This window comes from Apis laboriosa, unplaced genomic scaffold, assembly GCF_014066325.1.
Source record: "Apis laboriosa isolate Shangri-la unplaced genomic scaffold, ASM1406632v1 scaffold170_cov151, whole genome shotgun sequence".
NCBI lineage: Eukaryota > Metazoa > Arthropoda > Insecta > Hymenoptera > Apidae > Apis > Apis laboriosa.
Window position 1 is genome coordinate 818,028 of NW_025222134.1, and position 26,256 is coordinate 844,283.

General features: G+C 21.6%; 6 protein-coding genes across 10 annotated transcripts in view; 3 read left to right on the forward strand and 3 right to left on the reverse strand.

The window, feature by feature from the left end:
• LOC122711424 (probable cationic amino acid transporter) overlaps positions 1–11,945 on the reverse strand; it is a 38,154-nt gene extending 26,209 nt beyond the window's left edge. Inside the window, exon 1 of one of the 2 annotated variants that reach the window (XM_043930187.1) lies at positions 11,831–11,945. In XM_043930187.1, coding sequence (XP_043786122.1) covers positions 11,831–11,939 — 109 coding nt within the window. In that variant the 5' untranslated portion in view covers positions 11,940–11,945. Of the gene's footprint in view, positions 1–8,277; positions 8,937–11,830 lie in introns of those variants that run through there. The other variant, XM_043930188.1, reaches the window with a different exon arrangement.
• Positions 11,946–12,865: 920 nt separating this feature from the next.
• On the forward strand, positions 12,866–14,288 carry LOC122711508 (RPII140-upstream gene protein). Its single transcript, XM_043930332.1, has 4 exons — positions 12,866–13,159; positions 13,251–13,502; positions 13,600–13,848; positions 13,934–14,288. Exons 1-4 carry the CDS (start codon positions 13,011–13,013, stop codon positions 14,061–14,063), a joined length of 780 nt encoding a protein of 259 aa, XP_043786267.1. The 5' UTR covers positions 12,866–13,010; the 3' UTR covers positions 14,064–14,288.
• A 236-nt stretch (positions 14,289–14,524) lies between these two features.
• Positions 14,525–19,484, reverse strand: LOC122711413 (twinfilin). 4 transcript variants are annotated; one of them, XM_043930171.1, is made up of 6 exons: positions 19,388–19,484; positions 19,166–19,214; positions 18,946–19,023; positions 18,207–18,866; positions 18,022–18,140; positions 14,525–14,825 (listed from the first exon to the last, which is right to left on the reverse strand). In XM_043930171.1, exons 2-6 carry the CDS (start codon positions 19,188–19,190, stop codon positions 14,655–14,657), a joined length of 1,053 nt encoding a protein of 350 aa, XP_043786106.1. In that variant the 5' UTR covers positions 19,191–19,214; positions 19,388–19,484; the 3' UTR covers positions 14,525–14,654. The 4 variants fall into 4 exon arrangements, with proteins under 4 accessions (XP_043786106.1, XP_043786105.1, XP_043786103.1 ...); XM_043930170.1 differs by having other exon boundaries at positions 19,166–19,318; positions 19,388–19,461; XM_043930168.1 differs by lacking the exon at positions 19,388–19,484 and having other exon boundaries at positions 19,166–19,381.
• Positions 19,485–19,867: 383 nt separating this feature from the next.
• On the forward strand, positions 19,868–21,817 carry LOC122711491 (toll-interacting protein A-like). The gene is made up of 6 exons (XM_043930305.1): positions 19,868–20,045; positions 20,416–20,589; positions 20,717–20,850; positions 20,936–21,140; positions 21,277–21,447; positions 21,515–21,817. The coding sequence occupies exons 1-6, from the start codon at positions 19,998–20,000 to the stop codon at positions 21,623–21,625; spliced, it is 843 nt and encodes a 280-aa protein (XP_043786240.1). The 5' UTR covers positions 19,868–19,997; the 3' UTR covers positions 21,626–21,817.
• A 548-nt stretch (positions 21,818–22,365) lies between these two features.
• Positions 22,366–23,727, reverse strand: LOC122711422 (peroxisomal membrane protein PEX16). Its single transcript, XM_043930185.1, has 5 exons — positions 23,560–23,727; positions 23,244–23,490; positions 22,903–23,173; positions 22,734–22,837; positions 22,366–22,653 (listed from the first exon to the last, which is right to left on the reverse strand). Exons 1-5 carry the CDS (start codon positions 23,687–23,689, stop codon positions 22,398–22,400), a joined length of 1,008 nt encoding a protein of 335 aa, XP_043786120.1. The 5' UTR covers positions 23,690–23,727; the 3' UTR covers positions 22,366–22,397.
• A 982-nt stretch (positions 23,728–24,709) lies between these two features.
• Positions 24,710–26,228, forward strand: LOC122711423 (thymidylate synthase). The gene is made up of 4 exons (XM_043930186.1): positions 24,710–24,897; positions 25,072–25,335; positions 25,418–25,680; positions 25,763–26,228. Exons 1-4 carry the CDS (start codon positions 24,717–24,719, stop codon positions 25,970–25,972), a joined length of 918 nt encoding a protein of 305 aa, XP_043786121.1. The 5' UTR covers positions 24,710–24,716; the 3' UTR covers positions 25,973–26,228.
• The last annotated feature ends 28 nt before the right edge of the window (positions 26,229–26,256 follow it).

The following is a 26,256-nucleotide window of genomic DNA, read 5'->3' on the forward strand; positions in this document are numbered from 1 at the left end:
TTAAGAATTTAAATTTTAAATTTTATTAAATTATATTTTTGAATAGTTTTATTTTTAATTTTATTTTGAATTATAATTAAAATAGTTTGAGATTAAAATTATAATTTATAATTATATATTTATAATTTATAATTATATATTTATAATTTATAATTAAAATTATAATTTATAATTATATATTTAATATTTATTAAAATGATTTAAAAAATTTTAATATTAAATTTGATAAATTTGATGATTAAGATAGTTTAAAAAAAATTAGTTTTGTCTTTGATTAAGATCCTCTTACAGATTTTAATTTCAATTATATTTATTTTTAAAATAATATCAATATAATTTTAATTGATTGAATTAAAAAATAATATATTAATGACATATTAATTAATTTTATCTTTTCAGTTGTACAACTTGGTAAAGGAAACAGATTGTTATATTCATGTTATATTCAACAATGAAACCAACAAGCTATCAATGCTATGAGTAATATTTCACTTGTCTGATTAAAATTGATTCATACCATTAGAATGATCACCATGATTTCTAGGAAACCAGTAAATAGAATTCAGTTATTAATTAAAAATTACTAAAGACAATAAAAATATATCGATATATCATAAATCAAAATGTAATCGAAAATAATGAACATTATAGGTTTTTAGTTAATTAATTTAATCCTTTCTAAAAAAAAATTCTTTTTTAACATTAACATTTTTTTAAAATAAAATTACAATTCATATAGACAAATATTATTATATATATTTATACAGAGAATTTTTACGATTATTAATTTAAAAAAATATTAAATTTCATGCATATAAATATATTTATTTTCGATGATAATTAACATTGACTTATTAATTGCCATTTATAAAACTAAAGGAACTAAAATAGAAAAATTAAATTCTGTATGAGCAATTGTATCATATAAAAAATTTTAAATGATTAATAAAGTTAAAACAGAATAAAGGTAATTAACAATTGATACTATAATTGACATAAAAGCTAAAAGATTCATTGTTATTTAATATGCATGTAAAATTATGTGATGTGATCGAAAATAACATTGTTCTTTACTAAGAAAAATTTAAAGAAAACTAGTTGCATTTTTCTTATTTATTATAAATACCAATGAAGCTTTAGGTGAATATTCTAGAATGAATATTATTGGACAATCAATCATGTTCCGCAGAAGAACATCAGATATTGAGAAAGGAAATTAAAAAAAAAGATGGAAACTGGTTTTGTTTCATAATTGAGTTATTAAGAAATAAAGATGAAAAATAAAGCTTTGAAATGAAATGAAGAATAAAAATTAATTCAATATATGGATATTAATAATATTACGTAATCTTTTACTTTTTATGCAATCAATTTATAATTATGAAATATAATTTAAAAGAATTGTTTCATTTTTTTTTTTCACTATTTCCTACAATTAAGAATTTTACAATTTCATGAAATTTAAACAAATGAAATGTTTTATAAGTACATAATATTTAAAATTAATTATTTTCCACATAAATATTATAGATATTATTATAGTTTCATTCATTCAATATTACGATATCGTATAGATAATTACGTATCACGATGAATTTCATTGTCTTAATATTCTTTAAATACAGATTTTATGAATTAATTTTTTCAAAGCACATAAAATAAGTATATAGAGAATCATTATATATATAAGAATAAAAAATATATAATATATATAGAAAATAATTTTACATTAAACATAATTCAGTAACTTTCAACATAAGCATTTTCTCTTTAAAAAAATTAAATTTTTATATATAATACATTGTATGTTGGAAGTCACCTAAAGTAAAACTACAGATAATTAGATCGTGGAAATTTTACAAAACTGTAAAATACAAAACTGTAGAAAAATTGCTTTACAACTTCTGGCTAGAATTTAAGCCACGCAAAAATTAATTCAATTGATAAATATTTTATTCAAATTGTTGGAAAAATTTTGTTCATTTTATTCATTCAATTAAAAAAGGAATTTAATATTCTAAAAATTACTAGATATTGATTTTTTAAAAATCCCTAGGAATTGTAATAAACCCAAAATTGAATAAAAAGAATTTTAATGCAAAAAGAAAATTCTAATAATATTGATCTCATAATATCGATGATGGAAAGAGAATAAAGAAACAATATATTTTTTATTGAATAAATAATTATATATATATATCGTTATAAATTGAGAATTCTTAAAAATGTAAAATAGAGTCCAATAAACAGTAAAGATCAATTTCGTAGGTATTTCTAATTTTCATGGGAAGAAATTAATGAATTAAAATAATAGTTTTTGATGAAATATCACTTCTCGTTGTTGATTAACGCGGCGCACGTGCGACTGCAGATTTGGTCGGCAACGAGGAGGCCTTACAACGTAACCCTGAACTCTGGTACATCGATCTACCGCAATGCAACGAACAGAAACAGCAAGAAACCTCCTCGTGCGAAAGAAGAATCTGGGAAAAAGAAATCTCTCTAGTGATTCAAATTAATGAAGATTTAAAAAGAAATATAAAATACAATTATCCCTCTATAGTGCCATGTCACTAGAGATTAGAAATTTATAATTTTATTATCTACTTATTGCTTTCTGGTTTTTTATTATTTTATCATTATTCTGATGAGAAATAGGTAATAATTAATAATTATTGTTAATTTTTATTTTAATCATTTTATTTTTATTTAAATCAAAAAAAAAATTATAGTCAATATAACTTTCAGTCTTATAAATATTGAAAATTTCACTTATTAAAATTATCTCGAAATATAAGAATCAATACTATATATATATATTAAGAATTTTAATATTCCTGATATGGAAATAAATATAAATATGTTAAAATAACATAAAAATAAATAAAAAAAGTAAAAGATTGAAACAAAACTTAAAAAATTAGATTTTAAGTTTTAAAAAAATAAGTTTTAAAAATGAGATAATGTAACGATTAAAAAAGTTTCATTCATTACAAGAAAAATAGCTTTTTTTACTTTTTTTTTTTTTTTTTTTTTTTTCCTCTGAACAAACTAATACCGAATCTAAAAAACTTCTATGCCCTGGTTTGGAACATGTTACGCGACGTTTTAATGGATTTATTCTTGAATACAAGAAAATTCAATTTTTCATTCAACTTCCGGTAAACTAGAGAAGAATTTTTGCAAGGAAATTGCTTCTTAATAATTCGGAAATAGCATAAATTCCTATTAAAAATATCTATGAGATAGATATCTAAACGATTGAAAATAATCAACTATATAATCTGATAATATAAATCTGTTCTATAATTCGTTATAAAAATATTCGTTAATTAATTGTAAGAAAAATAATAAATATTATAATTTTGCTAATAATTTAAAATATTGATTGATCATTTTTATCAAAAATTTTTCTACAAGAAATTGAAAAAATTACAATCGTCGATTCCTGAAACACTGAATTAATTATTAAGAATAAAAATCAAATTATTTATAATTATAATTTAGATTCTTTGAAATATATTATCATTTTGAACATTTCTTTTTTAATTTTATTTATCGTATTTAAATACCAAGATTTTAATTCAAATTAAATTTAAATTCATTGCTGATTGCTGCTAAAACTTAATTCATTATTAAACCTTATTTTCATGTATATCTAACATATATCAAACTAAATTTAATCTAAACATATCTCGAGCACAGTTCAAATCTAATTTAAACTTAATTCAAATCTATTTCAAATCTTTAATTTTCAAAAAAACAATACATTAGGATTCGCTTAGAATAATTTGCAAGTTAGCAAGAAAATAATTAGAAATTGTATCAAGAAATGAAAAAAGTATCAGCTGATATAGAAAATGGAAAGCACGTTTTTGCTTCATTGAGATAATGGTTATGCAATGTAGTGATGCAAAAGGAAAAATCCAATTGGAAGACAATTTCAAGAAGGTTATCCTTCCTACAATTTCGCAATCATCTGAACAATTGAAAAAAAAAAAAGAGAGTGAAACAATCAGGGAAAAAAAAAACGATTAAGCATTCTTCAACTTCTTATTATTTTAAAAATTCTTATTTTTAACAAGTTACCAAATATATTACAGCAAAAATAACAGCGAAAAAACGGTTTATTATATGTTTTTTTACTCTTATAAAAGGTGCTTCCTTTTCAAAATGAATTGCAAAGATGAAAATTGCTCCAGAGTACCCCAGATCTTATCAAACGCAAAACCACCCCTATATTCCTGTTAATTGGCTCGACTTCACAAGTTCCTATGATTATTCCCGCCGCTTCTTCGTTTCTTGTAATCCGTATCTGTCTTGTTTTCTTGAAAACTGAAGCTCTTCTCTCTTGTTAATTAATTATATTCACTATAATTATTATTTTACATTCTATGAATCGTTTATCTACTAAAAGGATAATCGTTAATTCTCTGCTATATCCAGAGAATTAATAGTAACAAACTATAAATTATATTATAATAAAATATTTGATAAATTTAAAACAATATAATATTTGAAAATGATTAATTGCATTCATTAATATTACAAAACAATATTTACTGAAAATATAAATGAAAATAATATTGTATTCAACACAAAAAATAGAAAAATAATGATATTTTTATTTTCGAATATACATTGGATTAAAGAACATATTTATTTATAAATTGAAAATAGCTCCAAATAAGTTTCAACATTTAATTTAAGAAGATTATTTAATTTAAAAATTGAAGATTAAAATAATAAATTTTAAGATTAAATGTTTAAAATATTGCAATATAATAAGTGATAATGATAAAAATCGAAAAAAGTTTTGAAACATGAAAATTAAAATAATTAAAATAAATATTTTCTAATTACAGATTAAGTGCAAAAATATATTAAAATTAATGTGGTAAAACATTATATATAAATGAGAAAGCAATTGAATAAGCGAAATTAAAAGATACGTTATTAGTCACTTGAATAAAATCACATCGAAATGGAATAAAACTTTTTCGTAAAACTCATTAAAATCTTTTAACGAGATTGTAGTGTATCTACGTGACTCTTTCAAATCGAACTTGTTACACGATTACGTAATTCGCGTGAATAAATTGTCCTTATAACGAGAAGAATGTGGAATAACTATATAAATAAATCCATATTGACTATAAATTCAAAAGATATTTGAATATATATATATACAATCTATATTATATATATATATATATATATATATATATAGCATAGAATGCACAAGGTATGTGTTGTTTATCATTATATTGAATAAATAGTATAGAATACATCGATCGACATATTGCATAGGACACAAACGGCGCATTGTTCTTTTAAACTACAGCATAACAATGAGATTACAAAAATTATTACACAAAATAAGAGAAATATATTTGGAATATTTGTATATGCATATTTCGAATACTGCTCTGAAAAATACATATGTTTCTTTTATTATTAATTTTATTTTTTATTATCGGTACAAATATCTTTTTTTTATTATTGAATAATTTCATGTTTCCAGTGTGTAACAAGTCAATTGATAAAAGGGAGCATCTTGTATAATCAATGGCAGCGTTTAAAAGCATGGAAAGAAAAAAAATAGCGAAACGTTCTTAGCAAAGAAACATGAATACCAATAAACGTATTGCGTGTCACATACTATTGGATAAAAATATGAGAGTGGAACTTATCAATAGTATGAGCATTAAAAATCAATTTACAAAATGGTAACAAAGCTATTTGAAATCATTTGCGATAAAATATATATTTTAATCATACCAATCAATTTTACATCTAAATAATTTAATATATTTTATTTTTAAGTTATGTTTTTTACATGTAAAATTGATTAAAGTATTTAAAAATAAAAAAATGGACTAAATATAATATAATAAAATAATATAATATTGAATATTGAATATTGATAAAATTGACATCATGTTTTTTGTAAATATTATAATATAATACAAGAAATAAAAATATAATTATATATATATATATATATATAACGATATTTTTTATATTAAAAAATATAACATAATTTTGAATCTGGGAACAATTTAATCGTATTCATTTTCTTATAAATCCACTTTGTTACTTCTAAGAACTTTAAAAATCATTCATCAGAAAATTATTTATTATTTATTTATTATTATATAATTATATATTTATTATCGTTTTATTTTTTTCATATGACATATTATATATTTGAAAAATTTTCGAATACATATAAATATAATGATATAACAGAAATATGGTTTAATCAAACAATTTTCATATTTTTTCTACTTTATTCTTTTTTTAATTTACTGTTTTAATTTATTCTTAATAAATCTTCTTATTTAGCTTTTACAAATTCGTATAAAAAAAATGAATTAGATATTCGTGAAAGATTTTCAATATAACATTTATCTTTTCAACTTAATATTTTTATTTATTCTCATATTTTCATGTTTTAAATTTTCCTTGCATTGCTTTCTATCTTTTTTTCTTCTAGAAATGGAAAAAAGAAAAACTTTAAAAATTTGAAATTTCATACGCATCTAAAATAAGTACACTTTAAATATTCAGAAGTTAAAATGTATCTAATTTATCTTTGATTTTATATTCCATATTATTTAAAAATCTTAATCCATATCAGCAAAACATTGAAGAATTTCAAATCACAGAAGATCAATAAATTAAACATCACAAAAATTATAATATATATATCTTATTTCTAACAATTTAAAAGAAAGAAAACTCTTTAAAAAATTTGTATTAAAAGTATCATATTTAAATCTTTAAAATCTTTCGACTACTATCTCTAACCTAACCTAACCTCAAATGAGTCATCATGAAAATTTCTATTGATAAGCATTATTTTTATATTCATGGAATGTTAAAAAGAAAAATTTTAAACTTAAAAACAGATCAGTTAATCATGTTGAAAAAGAGAAAATATAAAAAGAAAGCTACTTATGTACAGAAAATTATTTTTATCACAAATATACAAATGTTTATAATGAATGGATTAATTATTTGATTAATTGGCCATAAAAGTATGATAATCTGGACAGAACCATTTAATGTCACTGCAAAATATTATTGAAAACGAAAAAAACTTTTGCTGATATGAATACCAGGAAAATAAAAAAGAAAAAAATGCATCAATACATTAGTTATTTTGTTAGAATTAATATCAATTGAAATAATTATAACATTAATTCATATTGAAAATGTTAAAAGTCTTTTTAAAAGAAAGAATAAAATAATAGAATAAAATGGAAATCTTTTTAATTAAATAAAAATAAGATTAAAAGGTTTATTTTGACATTATAGAGACAAAAAAAAAATTATTAAATCTCAAATATTTTAATAATCTAACTATTTTAATAATCAGTACTAAATATTTTTACAAAAATAATTTCATCATTCAAATCATTTAAGAATTTATCAATAATAAATGTTCAAAATAAAAAAAATAATTATAATTATAATATATTAATTTCAATCATTTTTCATTTCAATCAATTTTCAGTATCAAATGCAAATATCTAATAAATAAATTATGATGACATTATTTTTACTTTCTTTTGAAAAAAAATTAAAAAATTTTTTTATTTTTAGGAGAGAAAAATGTGTGAATCTGATTTTTCAAATTCCTCCCTTTATCTATACTCTCTTTTCTTGAAAAAACTCTCAGTCTATTGCAATATGCTTTATTCTCTCGATGTTAAATAAAAAAAAAAAGGATCTCATCAACTGACCAAATGAACTTCGAAACGAACTTCTCTTAAATTATTCTTTTATTCTTTTTTATGAATCATGCAATCTGTGCAAACTATCAGAGCTTATTTTGTTTCGAAAACAATATATACTTTTTATTCTTTTGAAAGATAAGAAAGGTAAAGAAACATAAGCAAGAGAAATAGCTCTTTTCCAACTATTTATTGTTCTAAAATTAAATATTACCAAAAAAATCATAAATTGTCTTTTTTCTTAAAGTATGACGTCTATTGTTAATGTATCTTTAACAATTGATTGAATATTTTATATTTTTGTAAAAAATTAATAACAAACATTGAATAGAAATCCAAATATTCGATTTATCACGTTTTTTCTCAATTAATTTACGTTAAATTATTCTAAATTAGTCTAATTAGATAAAGATTTATAGAGCCTGTACATGTTTTTTTTTTCAGATAAATCTATTCCAAACTTAAGAGCTAATTTCGATTAACGCAAAATATAATATATCAATACGAGTAACAAAATGAACGATGCTTATCTTACCTCGTTTATCCCGTCACGATTACCCTGCTTTTCGTCCACGACACAAGGAATCACAATTCACAGTGGAGTGATGCGAAAGTACACTAATCCAGGATGGTCATCGGAGCTGACTGGGTGATCCCGTGTAACTTGCAGTTTTGTTTTTCACGTAACAAGGGAACGCGAATAAACGATTGTAACGATGGAATGACAAGGTACACTTTTTTTACTTCTACGCATACATATATACTCGATACGTCAGTCTACAATTCACATGACATGACTCGTTCTTCTGTTCGTTCACTAGATCCGCTGGCTCTTCTTTTTCTTCACCATTCAATCGAACATGCTCTAATCTAAACAAGTTTGGATCAGGTGATCCTCGATTATAAGAAAATGATATGTTTTTTTTTTTTTTTATAGTTCTTGCGAATCGCTCAAGAAGATATCCTCCCTTTTTTATAGAATGTTCCTACTCTTTCACTTTCTCTCCCTTTGATTTTTTTAAAATATCCGATAAACAGTATTGACTTATTGGCTTAGCTACAAAGTGAGAAAAAACGCAATTGCTTCCTAAACTAACGAAAATTCCGGCACACACAACTCTCTCTCGCTCTCGCGCTCGCGCTCACACGGCTCCCGGTGCTGCTAGCCAGAGTCACATTTTAGTGCGATACACACGGGTGGCGATGCTCCGTGGGGCTCGGCTTGATTCCCTCTCTGTTCGCCTTAGCTCTCTGTCCCACCCCTATACTCCTGATCCCACTATCTATCTCCCCACCCTTGAGTAACCCCTCGATGAAATACCCTGATCAGGGTGGTGGTGGTGAAGGTGATGTTGATAGTGATGGGTATGAGTTACATTAGTTTCTCTGGATTCATTGATCTATTGATAAGGATATTGATTCTAATGATCTTGATTTCAATCTGCTCCATTGATTTTAATTTTAATTTTTAATTTTGCTATTTTATTGTTTATTTAACTATTGGATTAATACAACAAGTTCCATTTATTGTGTTAATTTAACTGATTTGGCTGATTCAATTTCATGAATTTTTGAATCTTATTTCATTCAAAATTTTTTAATTTGAATTTAATTTGAATTAAATTGAATTTATCATTATTATAATTAAATATTTAATAAAATAAATATCATTATTATAATTAAATACTTAATAAAACAATACTTTAATATTTTAGTAGATTTAAGTTCTTCAAATTGGAAATAATTGTTTCGTAGCATTTTTTATTTAATTCCATTAGTAGTACCTTATAAAAACACCCTGTCAAATGTTACATCACTGATGCTTTACCATGTTTCTCCTTAGACCAATAAAGTCTGGTAGTGTACTATATGCGGGAGTGCCCTGTACCCTAAAATATTCTATAAATCTTTTCCATAAATAAATAGCAATCTGTGAAGATTAGAAATTATTCTTTTATCTTTCTAAGAAAATCAAAAATAAAGTTTATTCTATTATTCGTTCATAATAATATCTTTTAATTATCACTATTATTTATTATATAAAATTATTTATTATTAAATTTTCAATTACTTCATAACATAATACATAATTAATTCATAACATAACAAAACATAACAAAACATAATATTTTGCAACTTATAAATCATTTTATAAATAATTAATTAATAAACCTATTTTAGTAGAGAATCTTTGAAAGAAATAATTCCAAAAAAGTTTACAAAATTACTAAAATTAAAAAAAAATATTTTCATCATTTTAAAAAAATATATAATTAAGAACTAGCAAACAAATTAATATTTGTAATTTTCATTTTTTGAAAAAAAAATTTTAATTTAATTTTAAATATTAATACATATTATACATATATATAATTATATAATATAATTATTATATAATTATACATATATATATTATATAATATATATTATACATATATATTAATACAATATTATAAAAATATATTATAAAAATATATTATAAAAATCAATTATTCTGAACTATTTCATTAAAAATAATTTATACAAAATACAAGTAATATAATGATAACACAAAATTCAAAATACGACATGTTTTCGCTATATCCAAAAGAGGACAATTTATTCTTATTGAATAAGTTTCTCCTGTTATATCGTGGCTTCGAAAATATTTAATTTCATATAATATATACAATATAGAATACATACGTATAATCTAGATACTAATTACATATTTAAATTTATAAATTTATATATCTTTATTTAAATGTGTGTGTATAATTTTTTGATTTGATTTATTTTCGTAAAATTAATTAAAATTAATCGATACCACAAGAACTTTATAAAAGGATACCATGATTTTTTGGTAAAATTAGATATTTTTAAAATAAAACTGAAAACAAAAATATGAAACCATCTTGCAGCTTAAACAAATTCTATATTATCTAATTATACTTCGAAATATGTAATTTAAATGAATAAATAAAAAAAATTTTGACCACATTTTGAAACCAAATATTTCCTAAATATTTTGGATATCTTTATTTAGTTGCTTCGAATGAAAATATAAAAAGATTTTAAATTAATTTTTTCAAGATTCAGATTAAAATTTGTATTAATGAAATAACTAGAATTAAAATAACTATAATATAAAAATTACATTTTATTATTTTATTACGTTTTTGTAAAATTTTTTTTTCAAATGAAATTACATCAAAAGTTAAAATTGGATATAGTTGAGCTTAATTTTTATTAAATATATTCTTGTAAGTTTTTATAAAAAATTCTATTAAAAAAATTCTTCTAAAAATCCCTAGAAAACAGAATATGAAAGGAAAATGAAACATTACTTATCGATAGTTTTTAACGTAATAAATAAATTTATTTATTAAATTATTAAATTATTAGATTCCGAAATCGAATATTCTGAAAACTATACAAAATAAAACCAATTCATCTTTCATCTTTTAGCGTAACATTCTCAACAGTGTTGTAAAGAACAATAAATAAAATAAATAAAATAAAAAAATCATCTATTTTTAAAAAATTTTTTTATAAAATTAAAAAAAAAGAATATTATTCATAACTAATAAATTCATATTAAAAATTAAAAAAAAAATTAAATTTTTAAATATTTAAGAATATAAATTATTTAAATTCATTTTACTTCTAATAATAAATTTTTAATAAAAAATCAAAAAATATATTTAGAAATAAAAAAAATTTAATAATTGATTCTTATAGATTCATTTGAAAAATTTTTTTTTATTTTATACAAAATTATCCAAATTAATATATATCATGATACAATGATAGTGAATTAGAATAGAGTGCGAGCAATCGAATAAAAGAATTTTAAAGAAATAAATAATACTTATTAATTAGGAGATTTAGATTATAATAAAAGTAAATTTGCATAATTGCAAGTCGAACAAAAAAATTCTTATGAACATGATTATTGTTTATAAGTCATTTATGCGAATTTACATTCGTAGTAATTATAATTTCAAATGATATAAAAATAAAAAAGAAGTCGAAAAAATCTTATTAAATTATTCATAACTACGTCCCTGATTTTATCCCTAATACCCCTACGATTGTAATACCCCTACCTTCATCCATTCTCCCCACTACACAGCTAAAGGATTCTCCTATTGACGTTCCACCTCCTCCATGGCTTCCCTTCCACTCCTTGCGATCCTTTCCAACACACCCACGCATACTATCCCTTTTGCGTATTGTAAACCATGTTCTGACGTAATATTGTTACGTCAAAACGATATTGTACGCCGGCGCATGTAAGTAAATCTACCAATGTATTTGTCATATCATCTATTTTAAACACAAAATGTTTAAACACAAAAATGATTTTAAAAATTTTGTAATAAAAGCTTTATTGCTAATCAATATGAATAAAAGAATTCTTATTTGCATAATGACATTTGAAAATGTACTTCTTTGCGAACAATATCGATTTTACTGTCAAATCTGAAATTCAACATTCAATATTTTGCGAATTATAAAAAGGCGCGAAAAATGTTACTCATATGACGTGAATTTCATTGACTTGGAGGCGCCACTATCATCCATTTAAAAAAAGATTATTCTAATTTTCATGATATAAAAATAATTAAATTAATGATCGTACTTGATACAAACATTATATATTTATATTCATTTTTTTTAAATATATTTTCTATTATATTTATTCACAATGATATTTTATTTAATTATTATCTAATTATTATCTGAATTTATTTATTATGGTAAAAAATCTTTTTATTTTTTGTTTAATAATTGTTAAAAAGAAAAATTAATTATTATATAATAATTTATGAAAATATGAAATTTTAAATAATATATAATAATAAAATTTTTTTAAAATATGATACAAAATATGATAAGAAAAAATAAATATTGAAAAATATTTTTTAAAAACTAAAAAAATGTTATTTATATAAAACAGTAATTTAAAAAAATTTGAATACATTACTAATATCGATTTTTAAAAATGATGCGATGTCGTATACATCTCCGATCATTGATTCTCAAATTCTTAGAAATCGAATTTCTAAGTTCTTTATATTCTCAGTGTAAAATAATCATAATCATAATCCTGTTACATGTTATTTAAATGTATAATTTAATTTATAAAAATATTAATTTTATGAAGAATAAAATGAAAATATAGATTAATAATATATCTTAATAATATATTTATTAATTACATTTTTATTATTACAATTCATAAACAACATATAACAAAAATAGCAGTGAATATATATAAATAACATGTTACGTGCAATAATAAACAGAAGATTGATCTGCTCTGCGTTTTTTCCATTTAATTCTTCATCCAATAATGATTCTAATGAAAAATTAACAGAATTATTTAAAAGAAAAGCATTTATAGACAAATATAAAGGTTATTTTTTTGATGAGTAAGAATAATCATTTAATTCATATTTATTATTTCTTACTACTCTTATTTATTTTTTTTAATCAAATTACTATATTGTTTATTCTAAACAGAAAAGGATATCCAACCAAAGAACTACAATCTGTCTATAATGCAACATCCTTAGGTTTTATAACAGGATTCTTATTAGGTGGAATAAATAAAACAAAAGATATATCAGAAATTCACAAAAAAGAAAATCAAGCTACCTTATATAAACACAAATTTTATGCCTATCGAGATATACAAAATAAAATAAATTCTGCTTTAACAAAAGGGGGTATTTCGTTTGGCATAAAACTTGGATTCTTTTGTTTCTTGTTCTCGTAAGAATTATATTTACAATTTTTTCTACCTAAAATTTTTTCTTTTTAGTAATATTATAGATTTATAAATATAAATTAATATAATGTTCTTCATTAGGAGTGTATCAGCATTTTTATTTGTATATAGAGAAAGATTTGATGTGTTAAATACTATGTTTAGTGGTGCTGTAGCAGGTTTTATATATAAAATGAATATGGGTTTGAAAGGAGCATTTGCAGGAATACTATTAGGAACAATACTGGGTGCTATATATGGTTGTATCACATCATTCATTTTATTTGTAACTCAAACTGATATGAATAATCTTTATGAAGCAGGAACAAAACTGATGAATGCAAGACGAGAGTAAGTCTGCAATATAATAAATTTTAAATTAAAAAATTCTATTTGTTTCAAATATTAATAAATAAAATTAATTTCTATATTTTAGTAAAATAAAAGAAAATGCAAGGAATATAATACAGGAAGAAGAATTAAAACTAAAAGAACTGCATGAATATAATCAGAAAACACATATACTTGAAAAAGAACAACAAAAAGAGTCATTATTTCAAAAATAGAAATTTAGTAACAAATTAATATATTAGATTAATATATATATAAAATCTACTGATTACATCATAAATTATTATTTAATAATTCTTTATAATTCTAGACAATGATAAATAAACTCAAATTAGAATGATAAGAATAATTCTTTTTCATGAAAAAGAACAAACTTTTTAATTGCATTTCATATTGATAATATAAATTTATCTATTTTATCTAACTTATTATCTTGTAAAAAATATATAAAAATATCCTATAATATAATCAGTTATAATCATAAATAATTTTTTATTTACATTCTAATAATACTCTCAATTAAATTATAAGTGAATGAAATATTGAGTTACAGAATAGGCCTGATTAAATAAAGTAAATAAAATCTATTTGTTTTCTTTTAAAATTAAAAAAATTATATATAAATTTTTTAAATTATAAAACAAATAATACTATTTAATGAAAGAAAAAAGCAAGATAAAACACAACACATTCATTTTTTAATATATAAGAACACAATTTGTGTTTGCATTTATCTCTATATGTGTAATGCATATATGTTTTTAGCATAACTCAACAAATTTGAAATAATTTGAATATAATTTTTTTTAAATTTCTTGTTCTGAAGTTCCTAAATCTTGAACCTTGGTTAAACGTTTTGCGCCTCTGTTTGGTGGACCCTTAGGTTTCGCGAATTTTGGCTGATGTAAATTGATTTTTGGATGTAATTCCTCTTGTAAAAATCCTTCAGTTAGGTCTCTTCCATCATCTATTTCAAGCTATATAATCAAAATATTTTAAAACAATTATTATAACGTATTAAAAAATAAAAACATAATTCATTTTTTAATAAAAAAAAATGATAAAAAAAAATATGAAATAATGAAAAATAATAGTAGAAATAGAACTTTATAGGCCTATTCTGTAAGCTGAATGCCTTACATATATCATAAAATCTTAATTATAATTACATACCCATCCAATGACTGATTCACTGTGCACTCCTTAGAAACCTATTAAATTCTGTGCAAATAAATCATGATATATAAAAAAATATTGTTACTTTGTTAAAAATTAAAACACAACAAACTGTAAGATTAGATTGCATAATGCTTTATTATTTAGCGTGTTTAATATTGGCAAGATATACAATTTATTTCATCATAATGAATCTACAATTAAGCTAACAGTTGAAAATAAAATTATACTAAGAACTTACAGAATAGGCCTGGTACAATATTATAAATTGAAATATTCCCAGGCAATAATATGCATTATTTCTTAATATAGAACACGTGATTTATTAATAATTTTTTGAGCATTTTGCAAATTTTTCTTCTTTTTTTTTTTGTAAAACATAGAAATTATGCCAAATTCTGTATTTTTTTCTTCAACATGTAATAATAAAAAAATATTGAGAATAAATTTAAGTTGAAAAAATTTTTACATAGCTGTAAAAAACAATAATAAATTGTAGACATATCGATTTCGAGAACTTACTATTTCTAAAAAATTTTAATTTTTATATTAATGTAAATATATATATATCATTAATATAATATCAAATAAAAAAAAATTTAGTTTTTGAATTTAAGTATCAAAAATTTGATGTATTTTTGTATCATTATTCTCATTAAAATTAGGCCAAAATTTTTTGATAAGTTATACATTTGTATTTTGGACGAAAATTTTTATAAAATTTATAAAAAGCTACAAGAGTTAAAAAAATACAGATCACAAAAAATAGAATGCCTCTTGAATATTTTGTCTGTTTGCTATTAGTTTATAGTCCCATTTGCTATACATATATATTAAATTAAAGGAATGTTTTATAGAAAGAAATCTAAAAATATTTTAAAAGATAATAATAACTAATGTAAATCATATATACACATAATATTCATTAATTGATTTAAATTATTAATTTGAAAGTTACAAATAATATATATTTTTTTATTTTGAATATATTTTATTACACCTTACATCTTTTGTTTAAAATAAAAAATTAAAAATAATTTCAAGGTGTATATAAGATGTTTTAAAATATTTATCTATATAAACATTATCATTTTTTGTGATTGTACAACCAATGGGACATACCAAGATCAGTCTTTATACATATATTTGTGAAATCTAATATTTTGTATCATTTACAGTAGTATAGAACATGATATAATATATAATATGTGTATGTCTGTGTGTATATATATAATTATATATATATAATTTAATATGTATATAAAGTAATTAGTATTATCACTAGCTTGTGTTCAAAAATGATAATCATGTGCAAAGAAAATATATCCACAAGTTAATGCGGTAATTTGCACATTTATCATCTACTATACTCTCTCTCATCTACTATATCTTCTTATTTATATTTCACAGAGAAGTTAGGTGAGTGGCATCGGCTAACTAGAGCACATGGAATTTTCCCTAACTCTCTAATAATCACATAGTTATGCAAGTTTTACCACAGACATTTGTTTTAAACACTCTACCTCTATTATCACTAATTCTCATATGAGTTTGAATGAATTTGAAAGTCAAGCCTTCGAGTTTCACTTAATAAAATTAGTAATATATGAAAAATGACTTACTTAAAAATACAATATATCACTTTTTATTAGACTAGGAACTAATTTATACAGTCAACTCACTGGGTTTATTTTTCATATTTGTAATAGATATTAAAAATAGTATAAAAATTATATAAACTATAAAACAAGTAAATTAAAGGAACTATATGAAGAAAAAAAATAACTTTTCGAGACTTTTCATTAAATATTAGAATATAATTATAATAAAATATTGGGAAAAAATGTAAAAGTACAATAGAAGGCTTCACTTTCAATGTCAAGCAATTAAATCCTCACTTTATGATTTTTTTTCTTATGGTATTTTTTGTATGAATGAACAATTATCTATTATTCATTAACATTATTACAGTATTGGATCAACAAGAATTGCATTTCATGGAATCATATGCATTGCAAATTTTTCAGTTATCAAAAAGATATTTTGTTAAAATTTTAACATGACAATTTTGTTCTTTAAAATTTAGAAAAATACATTGTTTGGTCTACTCTGAATTGCTACATAAATATATGTATCACTTTGACCAATTATTACTAAATATTAATAAATATATCACTAATTAATAAAAGATTTATCTTTATAAAAATGCACACATTAAACTTCAGAATAATTATACTATATAACTATGTTGTGCTAATATTGAAGTTATTAGAAATCAATTACATCATTTTACATAATATATTCAATTAATTAATATCATATTATCACAAATTCAGAATTTATGAAGGAAAGTATTCAATGTTTAAAACATTTGAAATATTTCATAAACATTTAAGAAACATTAAAAAATGGCAAGCAAAGAATGTAGAATCGGTTAACTCAAGATACAAGATCTCTTCTGTTTTGACTTTTTCTCTGGTATAGATTGAGGAGAAGCATAGAGCGTTGATGGAGTTGCAGAAGTTATTGCAGCTGTTTCTTTTATGATTGGAGGGTCTTCCAACATGTCTGCCAATTCCTCACCACTATTTACTTCCAACTAGGATTCATTAAATTATTACAAAAAAAAAAAAAAAAAGAAAAGAAAATAAAAAAAAGAAAAAGAAAAATTTTAATCTTAACATTAATCCATATAAAAAGAGATAAAATCTAAAAGTAAAATAAATTATACAATGCAATTAAAAGAATAAAATATTTGTTAAAATTGATAGATATATATATATTTTTTAATTTAAGATAAAATATATTTTTTAATAATAATAAAAATGTAATATACAATTAAAAATTTATTTATTTAAAAAGCACAGATTCAGATTCTAATATAAATTACCAGTTTTAAATGATCCTGTTAAGACATTCATGCAAAAAAGAAACCAATAGAAAGAAAATAAATTGAAAGATATTATCTTTATTATGAAATTTTATCTATCTACTTACCTTTTTTGTTATAATCACTCCAAGTGATTGAATAAGTTCTAGAAGTGGTGCTTTACATGACGAATATAACATTCTTTCTTTAATACTGCAACTATATCCAGGCATGCTATATATAAATACTGTAACATCATAAATAAAAATATATTATTGATTGAGACACAAGTACTTTTATTTTTAAAACATACCTATACATTCCATGTAATCTCCTTCATGTGTGTGCTTAAAATTATAAAGATGATATCTAGCAGAATCAGATGGAACTTTGGTTGGTAGTTTATCCAATGAAACTTCACAAGCCATTACTAAATGTATCTTTTCCTCTTCTAAATCAATTTTTAACTGAACATATTCATGTATACCTTTACCAAGTTCTGTAATTGCTTGTTTTGCCTCATCTGTCACAGGGAAAGCAACTCCACTTAATGTTTGATGTCTTGTTTCTACACTGTAATCTGTAGTAACTGTATTTTTTCTAAGTTCTGCTAATTCTTCTTCTGCTGTAGTTAATGGTGCTGGTGCAGCATTATTTCTTTTATATTTATGATAACCTTCTAATGTTATATCTTCTGGTACTGTACCATGTAATTCTTCTTTTATAGAAGCAGTTCCAAATTCTTGTTTCAGAGTTGCTTTAGTTGATGCATATAACATCTTTTGTCTAACTGGTGCAGTATCAGGTGACCAAGAAATAAATAACCAATCATAACCAGAATCCGAAGACTTAGTATCTAGTCGATAAAGAATATATGCAGGTTGATTTTCAATGATTAGTGGCTTGATCATCTTATCATAATCATCTTGCCATTTGTTTATTGATTTCGAAAAAGCAGCAGGTATTAGTTCCTCTATGAAACAAAAAAATTTTTTTCATTTATTTTGTTCATATAATATCATATACTTTATGAATCTATACAAAAAACTTACCATTTTCGATAGAAACTTTCAAAACTCGTATTTTTCCATCTCGACATTTGGTAAATAACTTTTTAAGTGCATCGTTCGCTGAAATAGGCAAAGTTAATATATAAAAATAATATTTAAAAATATTGAGGTTAAAAACCTAAATTTATTTAACCTAATTATAAAAATTCCTATATTTCTTCCTATTTGCTATATAAAAATAATATTATATTACAATAAATACCTCTGATTCCTGTTTGATGTGACATGGTTTGTGGAAAAATCAATTTTCACTAAAAATATGGTAAAAAATTAGTTGTACTTCCTCTGAAATTAATTCCTTTTGAGATTAATTGCGAATGAAAATAGTACTAGCACAAACAGAGCGTATAAATGACTAGAATACGAAAAAAAAAAATTATATGATATCCGAAATCAAGAAAAATCACCAGCAAAATCTATTTACAGAAAAATTTTTCGGGAGGATCCTAGCAACAGACGATCGAATGTCACGCCAGTCCCAGTGGATGCTGACGAACGATCTGTCAAGAATGTTCTAAATGGAATTTTAGTTTATGATTCCCTTAAAAAAAAAAACCACAAATAATTACGTTTTAATTGTAAAATAATATTTATTATAATTATTAAAATAAACAAAAATTATCAGAATTACATAAATTTTTTATTCTTTATTTGCATAAATCTACTATATTCATTCCTTAATTCTATTTTCTAATTTTTCAATTTTAATTATATTAATTATTTATATCCAATTTATTTTGATTATTTCATTATTTTAAATATTCTAGCTAATAAAAAATATTTGTTTTAATTTTTCATATTATTTAATTTATTTTAAAATTGTTATTTTTATATATAATATCATTTATGTTTGAAATGTATATGTAATTCGTATGTTTCATGAGTAACTTAAGATGGCGTGCTATTACTGTATCAAATGTGTTGTGATTTTCCAAATGTATTAAAAAATACGTGTAGTTTGACAGGTTTCACTTATATCGAAGTTTATTACATTAAGAAAAAAATTTTAATACAGTGAAATTCTGATTATTGTTATGGAAACTGAAAGACGATCAGATTTATACGAAGAATGGAAAAGACGAGTAAATAATACAAATTTTAGCACAAATATTGCAATTCATTTTGAATAAAATAAAATTATATTATAATTATTATATATAATAATTATATAATATTAAAATTATATATTATATTATAATAATTAAATTTATTTCTTCCATTTAAAAAAATTCAATATAAAAATCAATATTTACAATATTAAAAATATTAAAAATAATTTTTTTTAATTATTATTAATTAAAATAAATAAAAAAAAAAGTAACTCATATTAATATTAATTTTCAATGATCCATTTATTAATTCCTTAAATAATATTAAATTTTTTCATTGTAATTCAATCTTAATAATTTAAATTTTTATAAGAATTTGAAATAATAATAAATAATGTTTTAGGCTTTTCTTGGTCCACTCCCTCAAGGATTTTTAAGATTGGAAGAGCGTAATGTACAATTACAACAAGAAGCAGCAGACCAGCAAGCTGCACTTGCACTTCATCAATTACAAATGCAGAATATGCCTACTATGCATGAACCTCATGTTGGCAGACTTAGTATAACAATTGTTCAGGTAATTTTATAATTTTCATGTACATTTTTAAGTTAATTTTTAATGTACATCTTTAAGTTTTACAAAGTAGTGATATATGTTTTATAATAACATTTTATTCGTAATTTCAAAAAGATACTTCCTATAGGCTAAACTTGTAAAAAATTATGGAATGACAAGAATGGATCCTTATGTGAGATTAAGAGTAGGTCATGCTGTATATGAAACACATACATGTTCAAATGGAGCAAAAAATCCACATTGGAACAAAGTTATTCAATGGTATTTCAAATAATTTATATATTAAAATTTATTATTATTAAAACTATTTACAAATAATTTATATCTATTTGTTATTATTATTTAGCTATTTGCCACCAGGAGTTTTACAAATCTATATAGAAATTTATGATGAATGTTCTTTTGTAATGGATGAATTAATTGCATGGGGTCACATAGATATTCCATCACAAGTTCTTCAAAAAGGAGAGACACATGAAGATTGGTATATGCTTAGTGGAAAGCAAGGAGACAATCAAGAGGGAATGATAAATTTAGTTTTTAGTTATACGGTAAAATGTTTTTAATTAATTAATTAAAAATGTAGTTTTTAGTTATACAGTGAATAATATATTAAAAAATATATTTTAATCATAATTAATATTTTTGATTAAAATTTTATTTTAATTTTTTAAAATATTTTAATAGACTAAGTGTCAGTCTTACATGAGTGCACCTCCGATTATGATGGTTCCTTCTTCAACAATGTTTGGTATGACACGATATGCACCAGTAAATGTTTACACAACACCAACTACAGCTACTGTATCACCTGTTATTCCCAGTTCTATGCCAAATGCTGAAGTTGAATTAAAACAGGTAATGTAAAAAAATTATTATTTACTTATTTCTTGCAATATAACAAATTAGTAATCATATAATATAGATTTCAGAGATGTTCCCAAATGTGGATAAAGAAGTAATTAAATCAGTCTATGATGCAAATAATGGAAAAAAGGATGTAACTATAAATTCATTACTTCAAATGTGTGAATAAGTAATTTTATATACAAATTGCTATTTAATTCCAAAAGTCATGTTTATATTTTCTGCTATGTTGTATTTCTTTTAAATTGTAATATATTTGCAAGTTATTTCCATGCATTTTATTGGTATATTAATGTTTAATATAAGAAAATCCATATGATATATTGGATAAGGAAATATATTTTTTAAAAATCTTTTAATCTTTTATACATTTATTGATTTTGTTTACATTTGTTGTTTTTGTTATACATAAAATTATTTTTTTGTATTTTATATACATAATATAGAAAAATTATATATATAGATATTTTTATTTTTATTAAAAAATTTATATTCATATCATATGACAATATGAATAAATAAAAACATGTAAATTTATATATTTTTATGTTTAGAAACATAAAAATATTATATTCATGCACATTTAAGCAGAATATATCGACAAATATAATCTAATTTTTATTAAAATGCAATATTCGCAAAAATGGAATGTCGATTTTCGGTTCTGCAATTAAAAATTTGTAATTTTTTTATAAAATGTAAAATATAATAATAAATCTATAAATTGTTATATGCTTCAATAAATTATTAAAATTACTTTATCCTCATATATAAAAATTTTATTTATATGATATATAATGATATAATTATATTATATTTGTAATAAAAATCATTTTCAACTTATGAAAATATTCATTTTTTTTTTTTATAATTCTTTTATCTTTGTTTTATAATAATATTATACACCAATAATTTTTTAAAATATTTATTAATTCTACAAATTAATTCGTCCATAAATAAAAATATGTACTTTGCCAATATGGTAAATACTTTTTTACTGGCTCTGTTACAAATCTTGCCAGAAGTATTTTATTAGAAAGTGCAGTTAAGATTGTATATATTCTAGTACGACTATATTTATCATAAAATGGAGATTTTAATATATAAAGAAGTAAAGCAAGTCTTCGCCTGAAGAATTCTTTTTCTTCTTCTTTACTAAATGATATATTTTTCATCTGATTATTAATTATTTTTAGACTGTAAAAAAAAATGAATTTTTATATTATAAAACAAATAAATTATTTTTAATAAATTTGATAATAAATATTACTTTGTACCTGATTAAATCAATAGCAAATGATAACAACCATGGAGGCCAATGTTTTTTTCCAGTAAAAGATATACATCCCAAATGTAATAATGGTTTAATAATATAAAGAGTCTAAAACAAAATACAAAACAGTCAATAAATATATTTTAAAGATTATATTTACTTGATATTTTTACCTCAGCTAACATTAAATTTTTTTCTGATGTAGAACATTTATTTAAATTATTATTGTTAACATTAGAAGATAAAGGCTCCCATGTACATATATGTAAAGAATTAGTACTTCTTATACTTCTAACAACAGTACCAGATCGTTTTAATACAAAGCTTTCTCTTGACTTTTCATTATATGAATCATTTATTTTTTCTCTATTAAGTGGCTGTATTGGAGGACTTTTTGTTATTCGTTCTTTATATAAATGAACTAATAGAAGTCTTAATACAGTTCTATAAATATTCATAATATGAATACAAATTTTCATAAAAATATTAATATATAAAATTTTAAATAACTTACTTAAATATTTGAATGATAGTTATTATAAACCATTTTCCAATTTGTCCCCATAACTTTTTCGCAGAAATTTCAAAAAGAGCTTCTGTGTATTCTACTACAGTCAGCCAAATTTTTATTTTCGATTCGAACTTAGAAAATTTTAAATGTATACATTTCTCACTACTCATTAATAAATCATTGAAAAATACTATTAAATTCGAAACTGAATACAGTAATTCCGATATAAAAGAAGAATTATTAAATTGACCTAGAAATAATTTATTTTATGAATAAATTCAGAGGAAAAACAATTGCTTTTTTATAAAATCTTTCTTACCAGCTGTGAAATAAGGCAAATATTGAATCGTATTTTCCATGTCAGATAGTAATTGAGGATTTTCTATAATCCATTTTCTGTATGGTTTAATGATTTTTAATGCAGAAGAATGTACAGTGTTTAACACCATTTTGATCTATTAAATAATGTAATAAAACATTTGCAAGTAATCACGATAATAATTTTCTACTATTAACATAGTCTATAGTTTATAATCTATAGTCAATAGTATATATCTATAGTATATATAATTTATAGTTTATCATTCATAATTTAAATTTTTTTTTCAATATAAATATCATTTTTTCAATGAATTTATTTTCCTTAATTTATTTTCTTATGATTTATTATTATAAATCTGTTTTTAAAAGAATATTCAAATGATCGATATATATTATCAATATTTTAAGATTCTTAACATTATGTAAAAGTGATCAATATATATTAACAATATAATCAATATTATTAATATTACTGAATATTTATGGAACAAATTGATGTATTATTAATGTTGAGAACTTTGAAATATTGATAATATATATTGCTTATTTGGACACTCTATTAAATATACAATATATAATATATAAAATATATTTATTAGAAATGTAAATATTTTATAGAGAATTATTAAAATTTATTTTTTATGTTAATAATAATAATTTTTATGTTAAAATTAATAATATAAAATTCTATAAAATTATTAGTATTCTTTCATATTTTAATAATTTTTAATCTATATTAAGTTCATTTATCATATAAAATATATGATCTATATGAAGTTCATTTATCATATAAAATAATAATTTTAATTTAATAATAATTTTACAAATAATTAAAAAAGTAATTTTTATTTTCAAAAAATTATAAAATTAATTTTTATTTTTATATATATTTACGAATTATTGATGAAGATAAAAAAAAATAAAACAAAATTTTTTATTTTTAATTAAATATTTAATTATAATATATAATATTCTTTAATAGTTTTTGAATTTGTTTTCTTTATAATGAATATAATTTGTTTAATTTAAGTTTAACTTATAATTTAATACTATAACTATAAATTACGTAGTCTAATTCCATTCTATAATAATTGTAGTTCATTAACTTTTTCATTCTACTAACATTGTATTTATATTTTAATATTTTTTTGAAACATGAATGAAAATGAAATAATTACAACACAAGAATGCTTTCAAAATGAAAAAAAACATGAAGAATATCAATATTTAAATTTGATCGAAAAAATCATTAAAGACGGAGCAAGAAAAGATGATCGTACTGGTGTGGGAACGTTATCCATTTTCGGAACCCAGATGAGATTTAATTTACGAAATAGTAAGAAAATTAAATCATTTAAAAATTTATAGCATACATAATTTTTTTCATATATTTTCTTTTATATTTTATAATTTTTATATATTTTTTCTTTTAATTTTTTTAAATTTTTCACAAAATAAATATCTAGAAATTAAATTAAACAACAATAAAATATTAATATAATTATTATAGATATATTTCCATTATTAACTACAAAACGCGTATTTTGGAAAGGTGTAGTGGAGGAATTGTTATGGTTTATTAAAGGATCCACAAATGCAAAGAAACTAAGCGAAAAAGATGTTCATATTTGGGATGCAAATAGTTCACGTGAGTTCTTAGATTCTTGTGGTTTTACAGATAGGGAAGAAGGAGATTTAGGTCCTATTTATGGATTTCAATGGAGACATTTTGGTGCAACATATAAAGATATGTACAAAGATTATAATGGAGAAGGTAAAATAATAATCTAATATTCCTAAATTTAATTATATAAATTTAATTATCTACAAATACATTGAAAGATTTATTTATACAGGTATTGATCAATTAAAAGAAGTTATAGATAAGATACGATATTCTCCCAATGATAGAAGAATTATAATGACAGCATGGAATCCAATCGATATTCCAAAAATGGCTTTACCTCCTTGTCATTGTTTCGTTCAATTTTATGTAAGCAATGAAGAATTATCATGCCAACTTTATCAAAGAAGTGCGGATATGGGTCTTGGTGTACCATTTAATATTGCATCTTATTCTTTGTTAATTTATATACTAGCACATATTACAAACTTGAAGGTAAATTTATAAGAAAAAAGTTACAAAATTTTTAACTTTTTTTTTTAAATTTTTAAGAAAATTGTATTTTTTTTTTTTTTAGCCAGGTGAATTTATACATACAATGGGCGATTGTCATGTATACCTTAATCATATATCCGCACTTGAGGAACAAATCAAACGTATACCAAAACCATTTCCATATTTAAAAATCATTAGAAACATTGAAGATATAAACGATTTTACAGCAAATGATTTTGAATTGATTGGATATGACCCACATGCAAAAATCTCTATGCCAATGGCCGTTTAAAAATGAAATTAATAAACAAAACGAATAACAAAACTGAATGATCTACTGACACAAATCTATATCTATAAACTTTTCATCTAGAAGTATTATTTCATCATTAAGAAAATACATGTTCAACTGACATTTAATCAGTGAATGAATATATAATTCATATACTATTATAATATATATTTTTTTTAATCATATATTTTATTTTCTAATAAAAAATTTTATTTCTTTTTTCTTTTTTAATAAACTTGTATCTTAATAATTATACTTAGACACACACGCACGCGCATGCACAC

Bases quoted from the DNA above. Each gene is read 5' to 3' on its own strand.
- LOC122711491 (XM_043930305.1), top strand. From the start codon at position 19,998: ATGGAAACTGAAAGACGATCAGATTTATACGAAGAATGGAAAAGACGA. The intron at 20,046-20,415 runs GTAAATAATACA...ATAATGTTTTAG, and splicing joins ACGAAGAATGGAAAAGACGA to GCTTTTCTTGGTCCACTCCC. The intron at 20,590-20,716 runs GTAATTTTATAA...TACTTCCTATAG, and splicing joins TTAGTATAACAATTGTTCAG to GCTAAACTTGTAAAAAATTA.
- LOC122711423 (XM_043930186.1), top strand. From the start codon at position 24,717: ATGAATGAAAATGAAATAATTACAACACAAGAATGCTTTCAAAATGAA. The intron at 24,898-25,071 runs GTAAGAAAATTA...TAATTATTATAG, and splicing joins GAGATTTAATTTACGAAATA to ATATATTTCCATTATTAACT. The intron at 25,681-25,762 runs GTAAATTTATAA...TTTTTTTTTTAG, and splicing joins CACATATTACAAACTTGAAG to CCAGGTGAATTTATACATAC.
- LOC122711413 (XM_043930171.1), bottom strand. From the start codon at position 19,190: ATGTCACATCAAACAGGAATCAGAG. The intron at 18,141-18,206 runs GTATGTTTTAAA...ATGATGTTACAG, and splicing joins AGATTACATGGAATGTATAG to TATTTATATATAGCATGCCT. The intron at 14,826-18,021 runs GTAAGTAGATAG...TTGATTATATAG, and splicing joins GAGTGATTATAACAAAAAAG to CTTGAAATAGATGATGGAAG.
- LOC122711508 (XM_043930332.1), top strand. From the start codon at position 13,011: ATGTTACGTGCAATAATAAACAGAAGATTGATCTGCTCTGCGTTTTTT. The intron at 13,160-13,250 runs GTAAGAATAATC...TATTCTAAACAG, and splicing joins AAAGGTTATTTTTTTGATGA to AAAAGGATATCCAACCAAAG. The intron at 13,849-13,933 runs GTAAGTCTGCAA...TCTATATTTTAG, and splicing joins CTGATGAATGCAAGACGAGA to TAAAATAAAAGAAAATGCAA.
- LOC122711422 (XM_043930185.1), bottom strand. From the start codon at position 23,689: ATGGTGTTAAACACTGTACATTCTTCTGCATTAAAAATCATTAAACCA. The intron at 22,838-22,902 runs GTAAAAATATCA...ATTTTGTTTTAG, and splicing joins AAAATTTAATGTTAGCTGAG to ACTCTTTATATTATTAAACC. The intron at 22,654-22,733 runs GTACAAAGTAAT...TTTTTTTTACAG, and splicing joins TTTGCTATTGATTTAATCAG to TCTAAAAATAATTAATAATC.